Raw genomic sequence first — 18,296 nt, 5'->3', positions numbered from 1 at the left:
ATTGGAACAAATTAAAGATCTAAATTTATTTTTAAAGTCACCATTTTTATGAATTAGAAGATTCAATACTGGAAAGATATCAGTTCTCCTCTAATCAAAGCACAGATTTAATGTAATGCCAATCAAAATCCTAGCAGGGTTTTAAAAACTGACAAGTTGACACTGGAATGCAGATAAAAATACAAAGAACCAAGAATAATCATAGCAATCTGCAAGAAAGAATAAAGTTAATGGACTTATGCCATAGGATATCAAGTTATTATAAACTTATAGAAATTGAGAAAGTATGGTATTAATACAAAATTAGACAATTAAATCAATTAAATAGAAGAAAATTCAGAAACAGACTCATGTATCTAAACTCCCAATGGAACAAACAGAATCCAGGACTATCTCTCCAAGAACTTACAGTGAGGAAAAGAAAGACTGTTTAGAGAAAGATGCTGGATCATAATCATATGAGGATAAAATGAATCTTGATCCAAGTCTCACATTATATATACAAATCAAATCCACATGCATTGTTGATCTAACGTGAAAGGCAACATGATTAAAGATTTTATAAATAGGAGAATATTTTTAGAACCATGGTTAGCCAAAGTTTTCTTACATGGGGTAAAGCAAGTGCTAACCAAAGCATTAACCAATGTACCAATGCAACTGAGCTACATTAAATTAAGAACTTGTATTCCCAAAAGGACTCTCATTCAGAAGACAAATATCCAAGTTACAGATTGAAATATATTCATAATATAAAACATGCCCATCAGAAAATGTCCAGGAATGAAAATAAAAGACCTTAAGAGACACATGGCAAACAGAGAGCAAGTCTAACATGTCGAATGTGTGCTCTTTGAGAAGCTCTACAAATGTCAAACAATTAATACAAAGAAAACCACATACAAGTGTATAATATTTAACTACTAAAAATAAATTACAAAGAAAAAATATTTTAAGAATTGCCACAGAAGGGAATTCCAGGAAGATGTTACTGGCACTGTGGTGGGTAGAATAATAGTTCCCAGTGATATCCAAGCCTTAATTCCCAGAGCCAGGGATTATGTTACTGCAGATTGTACAGATTTGATTAAGGTTAAGGATCTTGATAAGAGGAGATTACCTTGCATTATTTGGGTGGGCCCAATCTAATCAATCATATGTAAGAGTTGGACCCTATAGAAGGCTGAGAGTCCCTTGGACTGCAAGGAGATCAAACCAGTCAATCCAAAAGGAAATCAACTCTGAGTATTCACTGGAAGGAGTGATGCTGAAGCTGAAGCTCCAATATTTTGGCCACCTGAGGCAAGGAGCAGACAGTCTTTTCTCATTTGGAAGAGACTCTGGTACTGGGAAAGATTAGGGAAGGAGAAGAGGAGGACAACAGGAGATGAGATGGTTGGATGGCATCGCTGACTCAGTGGATATGAGTGGAAATCAACTCTGAATATTCACTGGAAGGAGTGATGCTGAAGCTGAAGCTCCAATATTTTGGCCACCTGAGGTGAGGAGCTGACAGTCTTTTCTTAATTGGAAAAGACTCTGGTACTGAGAAAGATTAAGGGCAGGAGAAGAAGAGGACGACAGAAGAAGAGATGGTTGGATGGCATCGCTGACTCAGTGGATATGAGTTTGAGCAAACTCTGGGAGATAGTGAAGGACAGGGAAAGCCTGGTATGCTGCAGTCTGTGGGGGTCACAAAGAGTGGACACGACTTAGCAACTGAACATCAACAATGTAATCAAATGATTTGTTAAAAGCAGAGAAACCTTTTGTGGCTATGGTTAGACAGAGGGAAATGTGACTAAGAATAAGGGTCAGGGAGATGGAATTGTTGAAGGCTTTGCAAATGGAGGAAAAGTGGCCACAAGCCAAGAAATGTGGGTGGTTGCCAGAAGCTAGAAATAGTAAGGAAATGGGTCCTCCCTGGAAACTCAAGAAAGAAAACAGATACCTTGATTTTGGCCCCATAAGACCCGTTTTAAAACTCAGGTCTATAGAAATGTAGGATAATTAATCTCAGTCACCAAATTTATTATGGCAGCAAGAAAAAACAAATATACACAGGTATAAATCACCTCATAAGAACAAATAGAAGTTGTTTTGACGTTAGATGGAATAATTCATGGCAGACCAATGCTATTGCTAAAAACTAGAAAAGCCAGAAAAAAATAAAAATTTACATTTTTTAAACATATTAGAAAGATGCAGAAACAATGAAGACTAGAGATAACTAAAATTTCAGAGGAGAGAATCTTTCAAAAGTGGAATAATGATCTCTAGCTCTATTTCTCCTCAAAGCATTTATACATTCTGAGTATGGACAAGAGGTGAAGAACCAGGGCTTACATTACGACAAGGGTCATTGCTGTGACACAGAGAAATTAACAAAGCTTTTGATGGCTATAGGGAAATGGAGTGATGAAACTAGTGATGAAAATGACATACAGCCAGTTTCTCAATCATGACATCTATTGATTTATAAAGCTGTACGGGCCTGCTAGGTAGATAACTCAAAAGTATCTGAAAAGTACAGCAGATATTAGTGCAGTCTTATGGTGCTTAAGAAATAAAGATATACCAGGGCAAGAAGCCTTGAAAATACAAGCAGCAAAACCCACAGAAGTAATATTGACACTTGTGGAACTGTATTCTTAACCTGAAGACTCAACAATCTGGACTAGTGAGGATAAAAAACTTGGTCCTGGCTCAAGCAAAGGTTATTTCTGGGGGACAGAGCACCCAGCATAATTGTTTCATGAAACACTAGGCTAGAGAGGTAGAACTGAAGACCTGAAGAGCCTCAAACACAGAAAAGGTCCGTATCAAGGTATTTACTAAATTTTGAAGGTGTGCTAGGTATAAATCAGGTAACTTCAAAATAACAAAAAGTTTCACTCAAAAGCTCAGTTGGGGGAAAGAAAAACCACAGTGGGCAAATTTGAGAACAGTAACTGAAATTGGAAAAAGTTTTCCTACTTCCATAGTGATGAGTACAAATGGTTTACAGTAAATTCTGAAGAGGCTGGAGCAGTCTGGGATCCATTAACTCTCAAAACTAACACCCCAAAGTCACCTGTCAAGATAAAACTTTACATTGAATAAAAACATCTGGGGAAAGAATCTAAATTGATCAGGGAAATAAAATTAAAATAAGAAAAATTCTATATAAAAGTTGGAAAGAGAAAGTCAGGAAATCTAAATTGCCATATTTTCAAACAAATGACCAAAACAGAAAAAGAAGAGCGCTCAAGCTACAAAGTTAGAAAAGTAAACATAAATCATATGTCCTTTCTAAAATTTAAGGAAAAAATAAATTTGTACACACACAAATCATCAAAGTGGGTTAAGCTTCATAAAAAGTTTTTTAAGAGGGGGAAAAAAGACCAAATAAGAGCCCTCAGCAAAAGCATGCCAGGAAAGATATGTTCGTAAAACAGATCAAAAATGTATTAAATTATCTATGCCCTCATGACAGACAGTTGACTTACCAAGAGTAAGTGGTCTTACAGGAGAACAACACAGAAACTTCTACATCTTTTATGATCTAGCCTTGGAAGTCATACATTATAATTTCTGAAACAGCCTGTTGTTTACACAGATCAGCCCTATTCATGCACAGTGGGAGGAAATTACACATTAATCACTTATACACAGAACTAACACTAACTGAAGGACAGAAGGGACAGAGTATAGTATATAATATGTTCTATGAAAAGGTAGGTAAGTACAATTGTTAAAAAGTAGATAAGATAAAAATGTGGAAGGTATATGTTTTACAAAAAATTAACTGTTTTGGAGTCATCTTTGGTGGTAGTTTGTTATTTTTGTCCTGAGACTATTTTGCTGACAAAGCAAACGAGGACTTGGGTTATATTCTTTTCATATTGTATATTTTATCTTATATATACGTATATTCGTATATTCCCTGGTATCTTTGAGAAATGAGACTTGATGTGGGAAAAAAGAAGACACATATAAGATATATTACATTGGCCATAATGCTCGTTTGTTACAGAAAAAATCCTGAACAAACTTACTGGCTAACCCAATAAGTTAAGGGGAGGAATCTGTGATCCTAATTTAGAATCTGAATATATGAGGTATCATTTGTTTAAAAATATGTCTTTCCTAGTTCTGCCCAATGAAAAGACCTAAAAAACAATGACCAATTCTGTAGCATGAACACCACTGGTACACAAGTTTTGTTCTGAAATATAACTGCCCATCAAAACAAACCAGAATTTCTTAGAGAAATGGATGGCTACCATCAGATCTAGGTGAGGAAATGTGCAAGATGAGCCTGGAACTATTACAGCCTACCAAGTTCACATCCAAAAGACTTCAGAGCCAATACGAAGAGCTTCCCATTGCTCAAAGTTACACTCATTAAATAAATACTGTAACTCCATTTATATGCATTAATCACATACAATGTATATATGTGTATATATATATATATACACACACACACACACACATATATATGTATATATAATCCAAAATACACAAAGCTCAAATTGTTAGAACAGGGAAATTAAAATAGGCAAATTACAATGGGAGATTTTTAAAAACTGTTCTCTCAGTAGCTGATAGAATTAACAGACAAGAAAAAATCAGTGAGGATAAAGAAAAACTGAACCATATTAACAAACTTGACCTAGTTGTCAAGCACACTAAGCTCAAAAAACAGATATCATGTGTTTTTTTCTAAAATGCATTTGGAAGGAAAATGGACCACATATTGAGCATAAAAGAGATCTCAAAATTTTCAGAAGACTGAAAACTCACGTGTACTCAAGCTACAGTAGAATGAAGCAAAAATTAAAAAAAAAAATAGATTCCTCCCACACCAAAAATGTTTGAGAATCTAGCAATATACTTTTAAATATCCCAAGGATAAAACAAAAATTACAATGGAAATGGTAGTAAAAATATGACATTGATTAGATGGGTATGAAATCTATAGTATTAATTAAATATATGTATACAATAGGAAAAAGACTAAATTTCATGATGTGAATAGTCACTGAAAGTTTCTAACAGAAAGAACAGCAAATTAACTCCAAAGAAAGAAGAAGGAAGTGATATAGACCAAAAATTAATAATGTAGGAAAAATATATACAACAGAGCCAGTAAAACCAAAAGTGGATTTTTCAGGGGAAAAAAGTAATAATCTCATTATTCCTTTGTGAAACTGACTTCTCAGTTGCTTATAATAATCTCCAATTTATTATCATCATAGAAAAGTGATTTTAAAAAAAGAATAGCAAACATTATTAAATACTTTCTATATGCCTGTGCCATTCTAAATATGTTATATATACCAATTCTACTAATACAAGAAACCTATCAGGAAACTGGAATAAAACAGTACTTGCTGAACACAAGCCTCCATAAAACAGCACACAGTCCTAGTTGCAGGCATACAGAGCAATTTATTTATTAAATTTATTAAATTTGTTAAACTTACTAATCAACTTCAGAATTTTAATATTTAAACCATACTATTCCCTGGCAAATCATATACCCTTCTTGATTTATTCTTTCATTATATTATTTTCACAAATCTCACTCTAAATTGTCATTCTTTCCACAAGCCAACTGACTACTTAATGCTATCAAATTCATTTCCTAAGAAAAACACTATACACTGATCACACAAGAAGAGGCTGCCGGATAGCAGTGGGTATATGTGCTTTGTTTGGACCACAGAATGTTTTGTTTTAATGTGAATTAAAGACAACAAATTTATATTAAAATGAATACTTCAAAAAAATAATTGGAAGATCTGGCAACCTTGTGCCTGAATTCCTATACAGCAACACTTTTATCTAGAGCTGAGTAGTGGTTTGTTTTCTCATCCACAGAGGTTACAGAGTGTCTCTATGGGTCACAGTACTCAACACCTATCCTAACTCCTGAATGCATCTGACTTCATGACTCCTGGATTTCAGGATAAAGTCTATGCTTCCTATTTGGTTTTCCCCACAATTTGGCCCAACAAGAACCTTCTAGTTTAACTGGATTATACCTCACAATTTTCAGAATGAGTTTTATGTAAAAACGTGAATTTCTGGACAGTATAGGCTGATAGGATTACATCACAATCTCTTATTTGTGCCAAAACGCACCGGAAACTGGGGTTTCAGACGCTATAACACAAGGACTGGGGCTTTGTTGAAATGATTTTAGATTTTCTTGAAAAAATGTTTAAGATAAAATGTCGAGAGTCTTCTCCTTACTCAACTGGGTTTTATTTCCAAAGGGGTCTTTCATGATCACTAACTTCCATTAGCTTTGTTTGAGATGGGTTCTCTTCATTTATAAATGATTGTCAAATTTCTGATACAACATGTTTTACTCTCCTCTGTACTAATAAAACATTTAAGAATTTATGAAGGACCTTTTTACTGCCCCAGAAGAGGTTGATATTTAAATTCTTTGTGAAATAAAAACTTTTCTTTACTTTTAAAAATTGTGATGTAATTTTAAAAAAATCCAAAAAACCTAACATTTGTATTCAAGATGGTATAGCTTTGTCTGTGAGTATCTTTCAGACAGGACCAACATGGACTTTGGCCTGATCTGTATTTAGGGAGTGTGTTTTAAGTGTACAATTTGCAATGTGTGTCTCTGGTATGTTGCTGTTTGTTTCTGAACATGGATCTTGTGTTTGCATGTTTTCACATGTTTATGCTTAGGCATATTGTTAGATATATGTATAAGACTGTATGTATTCTTAGAGCTTAGTGTTCAAGATCAAAGAGTATTAATATAAGTTTAAATCTTGGCTCCAACCATCCTAAGTAGCTATGTGACCTTATATAGAAGTCATAACTTTTCTGAGGCTCAGTTTCTTATCTATGAAATAGTACTTCTTAATAGTACTCACTTTGTAAAATTATTATGAGGATAAAATGGAATAATAAATACATGCATGGTGCCTGGCCTATAGTAAATGTTTAATAAAGTTATTATTCCTATGTAACCAATTTCAGTTTTTCTCTGGAAAAACAATAACATTTCCTACTTCTGCTTTTTATTCTTATCCTTCATCATATACTGTGCCACACTACTTTTTTAATCTTTCATATTTCTTTTTTGGTTTAAAAATAATAACTGAATTACATAAGTTCCTTATGGAAAATTTGATTTCACGAGAATATCCCCAGTGCTTTGCATAGTCCAAGCAACAGAGGATACAGATACTTGATGAAAATGTTCAATATATACTGCAAGAAAGAACTGAAGCAAAAAAAAAAAAAGAATAATTTGAAGAGCTTGTGTTCAGATTGCTCTTAATGTAAAACAATTTAAGATACTGAGATTTAGTATACCATGTAAGTCAACGTGAGCAACCTTACTGCCTTCCACTTAAGAAAGGCAGGTCAGGGACAAAGACAAATTAAAGTGTTTAAAAGAAGTGATGCTGAGGTCTTTTACTTTCGAGCAGGAAGGGGTTGTTTGTGTGTGTCTGTGTATGTGCATGTATATGTATACTTATATTGCTTTTGTTTAAAGGCATTAGAAAGCTGCTTAAACAACACTGAGTAGTGCCAAGATTCCTGAGGGGAGGAGTGAGTTAACAGCCTACAGCTGTTATTTTCCTAGGGACATTTGTGAATTCTGAGAACAGAACAAAAAGTTGAGAAAAATATGCTTTGTGACAGGCCCACTGTTGGAGGACAAACAAATCAGCAGTGTTTTGGCAGTCTTACTATGTTAGATGGACAAAACTGAAAATCTGAGAGGCCAAAAGTCAATGAGACTCACTGGGTGCAAAACTGAGTTGACTGTTCCTCAATACACTTGTAGAATATCTGAAACTATACAGGGTGAAGGGACAAAAACTCAGCAGAAAGTCTCTGAAAAGCAGAAAGAATTTTCTATCTTGCCTGAGAAGATGAGCGTTGTAAATAGTACCTATGAGAATGAAGGGACTTCTCAGGTAGCGCAGTGGTAAAGAATCTGCCTGCCAATGCAGGAAACACAAGAGACGTGAGTTTGCACCCTGGGTCAGGAAGAGCCCTTGGAGTAGGAAATGGCAGGCCACTCCAGTATTCTTGCCTGGAAAATTTTATGAGGAGCCTGGTGGGCTACAGTCCATGGGGTCGCAAAGAGTTGAACATGATTGGGTGGCTGCACATATATTCACATGAGCAGGAAGGGGTCTGTAATCACACCAACTCTCAGGTAAAAGTCAAAAGCACTGAAAATGAAGAACTCAATAGGTTTTTAAAATAATATTTAGAGAAAAATTACAAAGATGAAGAGTTCTTGTGCACAGAAACGTCACCCTTCATCCAGGTTCTCTTAATGTTAACATTTCATACAAGCAGAGTAAATTTTGCAAAACTAAGAAATTAACATTGTATACTATTATCTAAACTACAGACTTTATTTGGATTTCACCAATTTTTTCAATAATGTACTATTTCTGTTCCAGGATCCAAAATAGGATGCTGTGCTGCATTTAGTCATCGTTTCTCCTTTGTTTCCTCCAATCTGTGGTAAGTTTCTGTGCTGCTGTCTCCTGATTTTGACATACCAGTCAGCTATTTTGTACAAAGTTTCTCCATTTGGTTTTGTCTGATGTATTCTCACATTTAGGCCAAGGTTATGGGTTTGGCAGAACAATATGACACAGACATGTCCTTCACATCCCCTGATATAAAGGGATGCATGCTATCAACATCGGTTATCACTAGTGATGTTAATCTTGATCACTTTGATAATAAAGTGGTGCCATCTGCCAGATTTCTCCTCCAAAACTGTGTGCACTCAGTCAGTCACTTGTGTCCAACTTTTTGTGACCCCATGGACTGTAATCTGCCAGGCTCCTCTTTCCATGGGATTTTTCTTGGCAAGGATACTGGAGTGGGTTGCCATTTCCTCTTCTAACCCAAGGATCAAATCTCTGTCTCCCACATTGGCAGGTGATTCTTTACCACTGTGCCACCTAAATTATTATTTCGTTTTTTCCATGTTCTATTCTTAGACGTAAATCAAGCCCAGCCCAAGAGCAAGAGAAGAATGAAGCTCTATTCTTAGAGTGGGCAATATCAACAATTATTATTTAGGATTCTTCGGTAAGGAAGATTGGTTCATTCTCACCATTATTTATTCATTGTTTCATTTACATCAGTGTGGATTCATGGATATTTATTTCATATAATTCAATACTAATGCTATTTATTCTGTTGCTCAAATTATTCAAGAAATGGCCAGTTGGGGGGCTCATTCAGGTTGCTCCTGTGTCCTTTAGACAGATATACCCCTATTCCTCTTACATTTTGAACAATTCATCACTTTCCATAATGTAAGATGTTCTAGGCTCTACCCTGAGAATTAACTATTGCTCCAAGAAAAAAGGCCTGTTGATTTTCACAGAAAATAAATATTCAGAAATAATAGGTGTTAGATCTGGGAGCTGGGTATGCTTATTGTTATTGGGTTGTCACTCCCTCTAGGCCCTTTCAAAGGGTAAAGACAGGAAAATACGTGAGTATACTAACACATGTATACTCATATCTATAACTCTGAATTAATCTATTTGTATATATTAAAAAAAACATGAATTAAAATTGTCATCTCAGACTCTAATCCAGCTTCACAGAGTTCATTCTAGCTTTATCCATCTTGTTTCCTTGTAACTTCTTTTTCTGACAGTCAGAAACCTGGTTATTTTATCCACAATTTATTTACTTATTTGTCCAACTCTCATATAAATGTAAAGCATTTTCAGAATTGTTAATCCATATCACTGTGTAAAGCACATTTATCTACTAGAGCAAGGGTTGGCAAACAGCTCCCAGGGCAATTCTGGCCCTTTGCCTGTTTTGGTATGACTGATAGCTGAGAGTAATTTTTATGCTCTTAAATGACTAGGTGGGGAAAGACAGAGCATTTCATGAAAATTTCAAGGAATTCACATTTTAGTGCACATGGATAAAGTTTTACTGGAACACAGTCATGATCATTTGTTTATGTGTTCTCTATGACTGCTTTTGTGCTCTATTAGTAGAGTTGAGTAGTTATAACAGAGATCCCACAGCATACACACAGAAAATAATTACTATCTGGCTCTTTCCAGAAAAAGTTTGGTTAATTTCCAAATAAGAATATAGAGATCATGTAGTTCTTCTTGGCTTTAGCTTTACAGTATCCAGCCAAAACACCATATTCCGAAGTTATTTAGATAAGCTAATTTAAAGACGTCTTGTAATTTTAATATTGCAAGTTCATTATAATCTACATTAAATCTTCAAAAGAGTCAACATGACACATTAAATTTTTATATAGTAAATTTAACTCTTTCTAATGTATATTAGAAGAGTAAAATATTCTGTCTCCCCCCACCAAGTCATTTAAAAATATAAACCCACCAAGTCATTTAAAAATATAAAAACTACTCTCAGCTATCAGCCATTTTCCTAGGAGTTTTGACAAATATATTAAGTCATGTATCAGTCATACCAGTATATTAATCAGTGCCTGCACCCTAAAAATTCCCGTGAGGTGAGTTTCTTTGCAGTTAACAGCTTCTGTGTCTCCTAACCTTTGCTATTTTAACAATGTCATATAAATAAAATCATGCAATGTATAGCTTTGGGGTTCTGGCTTTTTTCATTTAGCAAACTAAATTTAAGATTCATCATGTAACATTCATTAATAGCTTACTCTTTTTTGTTGCTGAATTATATTTCATTGAATGGCTATACCATGGTTTGTTCACCGTTCATAATTAAAGAACATGTTGTTTTTGGAAATGATGAATAAAGTTTCTATAAACATTCAGCTTCCCTGGTGGCTCAGAGGTTAAAGCATCTGCCTCCAATGCGGGAGACCCGGGTTCGATCCCTGGGTCAGGAAGATCCCCTGGAAAAGGAAATGGCAATCCACTCCAGTATTCTTGCTTGGAGAATCCCATGGACGGAGAAGCCTAGTAGGTTACAGTCCACGGGGTCGCAAAGAGTCGGACACGACTGAGCGACTTCACCTTACCTTACCTTACCTTACCTTAAACATTCACGTACAGGTTTCTGTGTGAAGATATGCCTTCAGTTCACTTGGGTAAATAGCTAAGAGAAGGACTGCTGGGTCATATGGCAAGTGTATGTTTAAACTTACACAAAACTACCTTCAAACTGTCCTCAAGAGTGGCTGTAAGTTTGAGCATTCCCACCAGCATTAAATGATAATTCCTGTTGTTCCATATCCTTGACAGTATTTTTAGGGTTTCTTTTTAGGGAGGCACTGGGGGGTAGTTTTGTTTAACAAATTCTAATAGGTGTGTAATAGTACCTTAGGTTGTATTAATTTGCATTTCTATATTGACTACTGAGCATCTTTTCATATGCTAACTGGATAAAATGTCTGTTCAGATCATATGCCCAGTTTTAATTTTATTTATTTATTTATCGTTGAGCCTGAAGAGTTGTTTTATATATTTCAGTTTTGGATATAAGTCCTTAACTATATATGTGATTTACAAATATTTTTATTTAGACAAGGGTTAATCTTTCTACTCTCTTAACAGTGTCTTCATAGAGCAAAAAAATTTAATTTTAATAACATTTACCAATAACTTGCCTTTTCCTTTATAGGGCTTCCCTGGTGGCTCATATGGCAAAGAATATGCCTGCAATGCTGGAGACCTGGGTTTGATCCCTGGATCAGGAAGATTGTCTGCAGAAGGGACTGGCAACCCACTCTAATATTCTTGCCTGGAGAATCCCAAGGGCAGAGAAGCCTGGCAGGCAACAGTCTACAGGGTCACAAAGAGTCAGACATGACTGAGCGACTAACACTTTCACTTTCCTTTTCCTTTATAGATCATGTGTTTGATGCCATATCTAAAGTCATTTAAAAATATAAATTAAATGGATTTTCTACTATGTTTTGTGCTGGGCTTAGTTGCTCAGTCATGTCCAGCTCTTTTGCAGCCCCACAGACTGCAGCCTGCCAGGCTCCTCTTCCATGGGGATTCTCCAGGCAAGAATACTAGGGTGGGTTGTCATGCTCTCTTCTAGGGGACCTTTCCAACCCAGAGATCGAACCCAGGTCTCCTGCATTGCAGGCAGATTCCTTACTGTCTGAGGCACCAGACAAATCCCAATATACTGGAGTGGGTAGCCAATCCCGTCTCCAGGGGATCTTCCTGACCCAGGAATCAAACCTGGGTCTCCTGCATTGCAGGCGTATTCTTTACCAGCTAAGCTACCAGGAAAGCCCCTACTATGTTTTAGGTCTATGATATATTTTTGATATATTTTTAATTATGTGTCAGCAGTTTGTTTTTGGTTGTCCACAACCACGTGTTAAAAAAGAGAATAAATGCAAAGACTCCATTTAATTGGGTTTATACTTTTGTTAAAAATCAGTACTTGTGTGGGTCTATTTCCAGAGGATTTCTTCTATTCCTTGATATCTGTGTCTATAAGTTAATCAATACCACAGTCTTCATTGGTGGCACAGTGATAGAGAGTCCATTTGCCAATGCAGGAGCCACAAAAGACTCGGGTTCAATCCTTGGGTTGGGAAGATCTCGTGGAGTAGGAAATGGCAACCGGCTCTAGGATTCTTGCCTGGAAAATTCCAGGGACAGAAGAGCCTTGCAGGCTACAGTCCATGGGGTCACAAAGAGTTGGACACAACTAAGTGCCTGAGCACGCACGCACGCACGCACGCACGCACACACACACACCTTGCAGGCTACAGTCCATGGGGTCGCAAAGAGTTGGACACAACTAAGTGCCTGAGCGCGCGCGCACACACACACACACACACACACACACACACACACACACACACACACACACACACACAGTCTTCATTGCCGTGCTTTACAGTTAAATCTTAAAATCAGGTGGTGGATCCTCCAATTTTGTTCTTTCAGAACTTCTTTGGTATCTCAAGTACTCTTCCATTCACATTTTAGAATCAGCTTATCAATATCCATTTGAAAGCTTGATGGGGTTTTATGATTTCATTGAATCTAGAGTTCAAACTGGGAAAAACTGACATCTTAACATTAAGTCTTCCAACCAATGAATATGGTGTAACTCTGTTTTAGTTCTCTCTTTGATATCTTTCGACAGTGTTTTGTAGTTCTCAGAACGCAGATCCTGCATTCTGTATAATCCTGTCAGAATTATATGTAAGCACTTCAGTTTCTGGTGCTATTGTAAACTATATGGATTTTCTTTTTTTAAATTCCAATTGTTCATTGCTAGTATATAGGAAAAAATTACTTTCTTTTTATCCTGTGACATTGATAAACTTACTTCTTAGGAGTTTTTCTGTAGATCATTTGGAATTTTCTACATAAATAACCATATCCTTTGCAAATAGTTTTGTTTCTTCCCTTCTAGCCTTTATGCTTTTTATCTATGTTCTTATCTATCTGTATAATCTAAGACTCCCAGTATGATGTTAAAGAAATGGTGAGAGAGGGCTTGCTTGCCTTGCTTCTGAGCTTAGGGGGAAAAAGCATTTAGTCTTTCACCATTAAGTATAACATCAGCAGTAGGTTTTAAATAAATTTATATTAAAAAAAAGATGCTTCTTAATTAGGTTAAGGAATGCTTCTACCTCAACTTTACCAAGAGTGTTTAACATGAATAGAGTTAAACTTTGCTGTATACTTTTTCCGTCTATTGAAATGACACAGAACAAAATGTACTTAATCTGTTAATAGGATGAATTTACATTGTGTTTCTGGAATAAGTCTACTTGATTACAATACATTTTCCTTTTGATATATTGCTGATTCTAATTTGCTAACATGTTGTTAAGGATTTTTATGTATATATTATATGGGAGTTTGGTCTATTTTTCTTTTCTTGTAACATCATTATCTATTTGACATTAGAAGAAATGTTGATATCATGAGATGACCCAGGATGTATTTTTTCTTCTATTTTCAGGAATGTGTAAAACTAGCATTATGTTTTCCTTAAAGGTTTGGTTGAATTCACTAGAGAAAGCCTCTGGGTTTAGGGTTTTCTTATATGGGAGACTCCTAACTTTAAATTAAATTTCTTTAATGAGATAAAAAAAATTAAAAACATCAAAACAAGCATAAGATACATATGATATACAGTCTAAAGACCCTATAGAAGTGTAATTTGAAATTCCAGAGGGACAGTATTGGAACAGAACCAATGTTTAACGAAAGAATGAATGGGTTTTCCAAAACTGATGAAAGATATCAACTTAAAAATTTAAGAAGCTCTGTAAATAATGTAGAATTAATCCAAGAAAACTACATTTAGGCATATCATAGATTACTAAACACAAAGTTGAAGAGCAAATCTTAAATGCAACAGCATGGGGAAACCCTACAGTACTTCAGAGGAATGACAGGTGACGTTCAGGTGACACAAAAGAAGCCAGAAGACAGTGAATGGCTTCCTTGAAGTGTCACAGGAGGAAACGCCCTAGTGGTCCAGCGGTTAGGACTCCATGCTTTCACTGCTGAGAGCAGAGGTTCAATCCCTGATTGGGGAACTAAGATCCCTGTGGTATGGCCAAAAATTAGAAAGATAAAGCGCCAAAAGGAAACAGCCACCAACCTGGATATAATACAGAATTTTATAATCCTGCATAAAAGTAGAACCATGATGTTTTTAAACAAACAAAATTGGAATTCAAAGCCAGGATAGTAACATTAAAGAAAGTACTACAGGGGGGAGGAAAATGACTCAAAAACTGAAATTGGAACATGGAACCTCAGGAAAGGATGAGTAATAACAGAAAAGGTAAATATGTGATTAAAATGAATAAACATTACTACACAAGCAAAATGAATTTGTTGTATGTTTTACATATGTAGAATCAAAATGCAAGATAATAGATATCCAAAAAATGAGGCAGGTTAAAAAAACAGTTAAATGTTCTTAGGTCCCAACATTATTGGCGAGGTCAACAAAGAAATAATTTGTTATGTATGCAAGTTGCAATCTCTAGGGAAACCAATAACATAGTTTAAAAAAGTGAAAAGTTAATAAAAAGGAAAAGGATTATAAAAAAGTTATTAACTCAAATGAAAGCTGCATCAGTCACATAAGAATTCTAGATTTTCAATCTGGAAAAAACCTCATGTGCTATTCACAAGATACACACTTTAAATATAATGATTAAAAAAAGGATGGAAAATATACACCATGTATATATGGCCAAAATAAAGTTGCTATAACTATATGCCTAGCAGTGTAGGTGTTGCTACATAGTACTATGAAACAAGAAATAATACTAGAAATAAAAAAGGACACTTTACAATAAAAGGTTTGTATCATAGTCTGAAATCTGTATCCAACCAACATGGCTTCAAAATATATAAAACAAAGTTAACAGAACTAGAAAGAAAAAGAGACATCCACAGTCATAGAACTTGAAACTTTCTTGAAAATTTCACCTTCCTACCACTATGCAGAAAAAATAATTCCAACTAGATCATATGCTTAAATGTGAAAGAAAACACAAAGTCTTTAGAAGAAAACATAGGATGGAGTCTTGAAGTAAACTAAGAGAAGAAATTTTCACATACTGAAGGACGGAGAAGTCATTCTGTCCTCTCAGTCATGTGGCTTGAACTTTACGCTAATTACAGCCAGCAGTTCTTATGGCCAGCAGTTTTTCTGAACTTTATCGAACTCCAGGATACTAGCAGTTCTCAAGACATCTGCAGCAGCAGTCAGCTGCAATCTTAAGGTCACAAGGTCTCCACTTGTGACTACACAGCCGTTTCGGACCATAACCAATCTTCACTTAACTCATCTATCTATAACTCCATGGGTTTTGCTGATATAAGCCTCTTCTTCTTTGTAGTCTGGAGGAACACAATTCAAGTGCTGCTGCTGCTGCTAAGTCGCATCAGTCGTGTCCGACTCTGTGCGACCCCATAGATGGCAGCCCACCAGGCTCCCCCATCCCTGGGATTCTCCAGGCAAGAATACTGGAGTGGGTTGCCATTTCCTTCTCCAAAGCATGAAAGTGAAAAGTCAAAGTGAAGTCGCTCAGTCGCGTCCAACTCTCCGTGACCCCATGGACTGCAGCCTACCAGGCTCCTATTTTCCAGGCAAGAGTACTGGAGTCGGGTGCCATTGCCTTTTCCCAATTCAAGTGCTACTCCTTCACAATTCAAACTTCTTGGGCTATAGTTCTCAGTCTGGCTCTAATAAAATATTTCTATTCTTATTTTAGATTGTTTATTGATTATTTCCATTGATAAGACAAACATTCTAAAAATGCTAATAAAAAAGGTAAATTGGATTCATTGGTCTTAAGAACTTCTTTTCATCAAAAGATATCATTCAAAGAAAGAAAAGGCAAGGTATAGAGTGGGAAAAGAAAATTATAAAACATATATCTAACATATCAAGAATCTATATGGAAATTTTAACAAATTAAAAGAGACAATGCAATATAAAAGTGGGCAAGTAACTTGAACAAATACTCACAAAAGAGAATACCCAAATAGCCAATAAACTAGTCACCAGGAAACAGCAAATTGAAACCATTATGTGATAAAACTACTCACAATCGAAATGTCAAAATTAAAATGCATGTATGCACACGCACATATACATGCATACAACCTATCAAGTAGAAGTGAGCAATGAAACAAACTGAACTCATTCACACTGGTAGTGGGAGTGTAAATTGTTAAAATCACTTGGAAAAGCTTAATGTTTATACAGTTTATGACTAAGCAATACAGTGGTGGCAACATACCCAAATAAAATGTATACAATGTTATCTGAGGATACATACTGTTCATAACATTTCTAAAATAGCTCAAACCAGAAACAACCCAAAGGTCCATCAATAGATGAATGCATTAACCAATGGCAGTATTTTCACACAATGAAATACCATGCAGCAGCATGAGTGAAGAACTAGGTAACAAGATGTCTGCATTGCAAAAATATCCCAACTAGAAAAACAAAACGAAAAAAAAGAAAAAAAAGAGAAAAGACATGGTAGGATGTCACTGCTATAAACATAAAAATATGCAATACTTTTACTTCTAATCTTCTAACACTTCTAATCTTGTTATTAGAAGTTAGGATAATGTTAATCTTGGGACAGGCAGTCACTGGGACTATCTGTAATTATATTATACTTTGAAAACAAGTTTAATTTAAAATCAGTATGCATAATAGAAGCTTTCAACTATATAACATGATGCCAATGTCATATAATCCAGTTATATTCCCAGGACCAAGCTTGGTGTCCAACATGACTCCTGATAATTGTTTTTAAATAAATGACTGAAACAAGATACCAAACACGAAAAGAATAATATACTGTAATTATTTCCCACCTGTCATTTATTTTTATGTTCATTTGCCTTAAGTCAGATTCTCATACTGATGTTATTTAGTACTAAACTGATAAACCTGACCTCCTCTTTTCCTCTTTTAAGTATTTAATTAGCATAAAAATCAGCTGGGAAACTTCTCCAAAACACATGTCTCATCCCTTCTCTCATCTACCATTCAATCAAATCTATCTGCAGGAAATGGAATTTATTCTGGGTCATAAAACAAGAGTTCCCATATTTTGAAGGCTGTGAAAAATCATGAAGTCACTACTTACTGACTCTTTATGAGATAGGTATCACTAATATTTTTTTATAGTTAACATGATCTGTGTCAAACATTTTGCATAATGACTCAGGTCAGGCAGGAAGTTAGATATGTTCCCTTTAGCTAAACCACTGACTTCCATTAAATGGAGGTTGTATCTTTTCTTTTCCTTCCCAGGGATTAAATATCGTGAGCGTTAAACATCTTGGGTGGTTTTCATCCCTAATTAAAAAAAAAAAAAGCCTTCAAGAGAAAAATTTAGAAACTAACATATAAATGTCTTTGATGAGCCTGATGTGATTTCAAGACATTCTTTACCCGGTCATGGATCTCATCACAGTTGGAAGGTGAACACCAATCAGAATGGAACCTGTAGACATAAAAAACAAAGATGACTTGCAGCCAGAGGGAGAGAAAAATAAATAACCAAATGCCAGACACATAGTTACTTTTTCTTATCCCTTTGTGATAACATATAAGGATTAGAATAACATATTTTCTTTCTTTGACTGAGGATGAGAGACAGATATAAAATCAAATACTCAACCTCAACTGTAGTATTAGGTCCTCACAATACGTTCAATTAATAGTCGAACAAAGTTGGACATGCTTTGGGGACAGCAAATCTATATACCTAACCATTTTAACAATGTCCATATATAATTCTTTAAAGCTTTATCTCTAAACAAAGATACAAATTT

At 35.4% G+C, this 18,296-nt stretch overlaps 1 protein-coding gene across 1 annotated transcript in view; it reads right to left on the bottom strand.

Moving 5' to 3' along the window:
- SPATA6 (spermatogenesis associated 6) overlaps nt 1–18,296 on the bottom strand; it is a 158,077-nt gene that overhangs the window by 20,443 nt on the left and 119,338 nt on the right. Inside the window, exon 11 of the mRNA XM_052636760.1 lies at nt 17,866–17,965. Coding sequence (XP_052492720.1) covers nt 17,866–17,965 — 100 coding nt within the window. The remainder of the gene's footprint in view (nt 1–17,865; nt 17,966–18,296) is intronic.

This window comes from Budorcas taxicolor, chromosome 3 (assembly GCF_023091745.1).
Source record: "Budorcas taxicolor isolate Tak-1 chromosome 3, Takin1.1, whole genome shotgun sequence".
Taxonomy (NCBI): Eukaryota; Metazoa; Chordata; class Mammalia; order Artiodactyla; family Bovidae; genus Budorcas; species Budorcas taxicolor.
Note: the sequence above shows the minus strand (reverse complement) of the source record. Positions and strands in the feature narration are given on the sequence as shown.